Source organism: Heteronotia binoei, chromosome 6 (assembly GCF_032191835.1).
Source record: "Heteronotia binoei isolate CCM8104 ecotype False Entrance Well chromosome 6, APGP_CSIRO_Hbin_v1, whole genome shotgun sequence".
Classification (NCBI taxonomy): Eukaryota; Metazoa; Chordata; class Lepidosauria; order Squamata; family Gekkonidae; genus Heteronotia; species Heteronotia binoei.
This window is the reverse complement of record NC_083228.1, coordinates 172,414-174,214: the sequence shown is the minus strand read 5'-3', so window position 1 is coordinate 174,214 and position 1,801 is coordinate 172,414. Positions and strand designations below refer to the sequence as shown.

Here is a 1,801-nt window from a genome sequence, read left to right as displayed (position 1 = left end):
ATGCCACATAGTGTTAAAAATGAAGACTTGAAAGAAAACAACAGGAATCGAGGCAGACCTAAGAGAAAGAAAGGTAGCTGTATGCTTAACAAGGGAGATAGGCGACAGTGTAATGTGCATTTTCCAAAGGACAGGATAATGAAGGCAAGTAAATCCCTTCAGTGTGGAAAGTACTTCAAAAATAGATCACAGCTCTTTGTGCACCAAAGAACCCACAGAAGGGAGAAACCTTTTGAATGCTTAGAGTGTGGGAAAAGATTCAGTGAGAGGGGGAATCTTCAAAAGCATCAGAGAATCCACACAGGGGAGAAACCTTTCGAGTGCTCAGAGTGTGGAAAGAAATTCAGTCAGAGTGGCTCTCTTCACCAGCACCAAAGAACCCACACAGGCGAGAAACCTTTTAAATGCGTAGTGTGTGGAAAGAAATTCAGTACTAGCTGCAATCTTCAAAGGCATCAGAGGACCCATACAGGCGAGAAATCTTTTGAATGCTCAGAGTGTGGAAAGAAATTCAGTACTAGCTGCAATCTTCAACGGCATCAGAGAACCCACACAGGGGAGAAATCTTTTGACTGTTCAGAGTGTGGAAAGAAATTTAGTCAGAGTAGGCATCTTCAGCTGCATCAAAGAGCACACACAAAGGAGAAACCTTTTGAATGCTTGGAGTGTGGAAAGACATTCAGTACTAATTGCAGTCTTCAGCGGCATCAGATAACTCACACTGGGGAGAAACCTTTCAAATGCTTGGACTGTGAAAAGAAATTCAGTCAGAGTAGGCACCTTCAACTGCATCAAAGAACCCACACAGGAGTGAAACCATTTGAATGCTCAGAGTGTGGGAAGAGATTCAGTCAACATGGCCATCTTCAACAGCATCAGAGAATCCACACAGGTGAGAAACCTTTCGAATGCTCAGAGTGTGGAAAGAAATTCAGTCAGAGTGGCCATCTTCAACTGCATCAACAAACTCACACAGGGGAGAAACCTTATGAATGCTCAGAGTGTGGGAAGAAATTCAGTTGGAGTGGCACTCTTCAACAGCATCAGAGGACTCACACAGGGGAGAAACCTTTTGAATGCTCAGAGTGTGGAAAGAAATTCAGTAGCAATGGCAATCTTCGGCAGCATCAAAGAACCCACACGGGGGAGAAACCTTTTGAATGCTCTGAGTGTGGAAAGAGATTCAGTCAAAGTGGTAGTCTTCTGCTCCACAGAAGAACCCACACTGGTGAGAAACCTTTTAAGTGCTCAGTCTGTGGAAAGAGATTTTGTTGGGGTAGCGGTCTTCAGCAGCATCAAAGAACTCACACAGAGGAGAAACCTCTTGAGTGCTCAGACAATACAAAGCCTTGAAAAGATGCAAACTTTGAAAGATATAAAAAGCTTGAATCTATCCAGAAACCTTACCCTAATGGGAAGAAATGCTATCAACGCTCGGACTGTGGAAAGAGCTTTAGCCATGTTCAAAATCTTTTTAAAATCCTACAGGAAACAAAGCAAGGATGGCCAGTAGGTTCTGGTGGTCAAACGATCAATTGATACCTCAAAACTGGCAATAACAGCTCCTTTCCCAAATCCCTTGGAGAAGCAGACAAGTTGAGGGTAACATATCTACAACCTCTCTGCTACAGGTGTAAACATAATCTGAGCAGCGGCATCCTTAATTCTCAAACATGTTCTAGAGGAGCATTTCTCAACCTTAATCCCTCCCCAATCCAGCCTGCTGTGAGCTTTTTGGAGTCTCACCTCTTTGAAGCCCAAAACATTCTGGCAAAAAGATTAATTAGTGTTGGAGAAAAAA

General features: G+C 43.3%; 1 protein-coding gene across 1 annotated transcript; it reads left to right on the top strand.

Moving 5' to 3' along the window:
• Positions 1-810: 810 nt before the first annotated feature.
• Positions 811-1,353, top strand: LOC132573462 (zinc finger protein 3-like; the record flags this gene model as incomplete). The annotated part of the gene is made up of 1 exon (XM_060240952.1): positions 811-1,353. A coding segment is annotated over one exon (543 nt), but the record flags the coding sequence as incomplete, so codon positions are not given.
• Between the last annotated feature and the right edge of the window lie 448 nt (positions 1,354-1,801).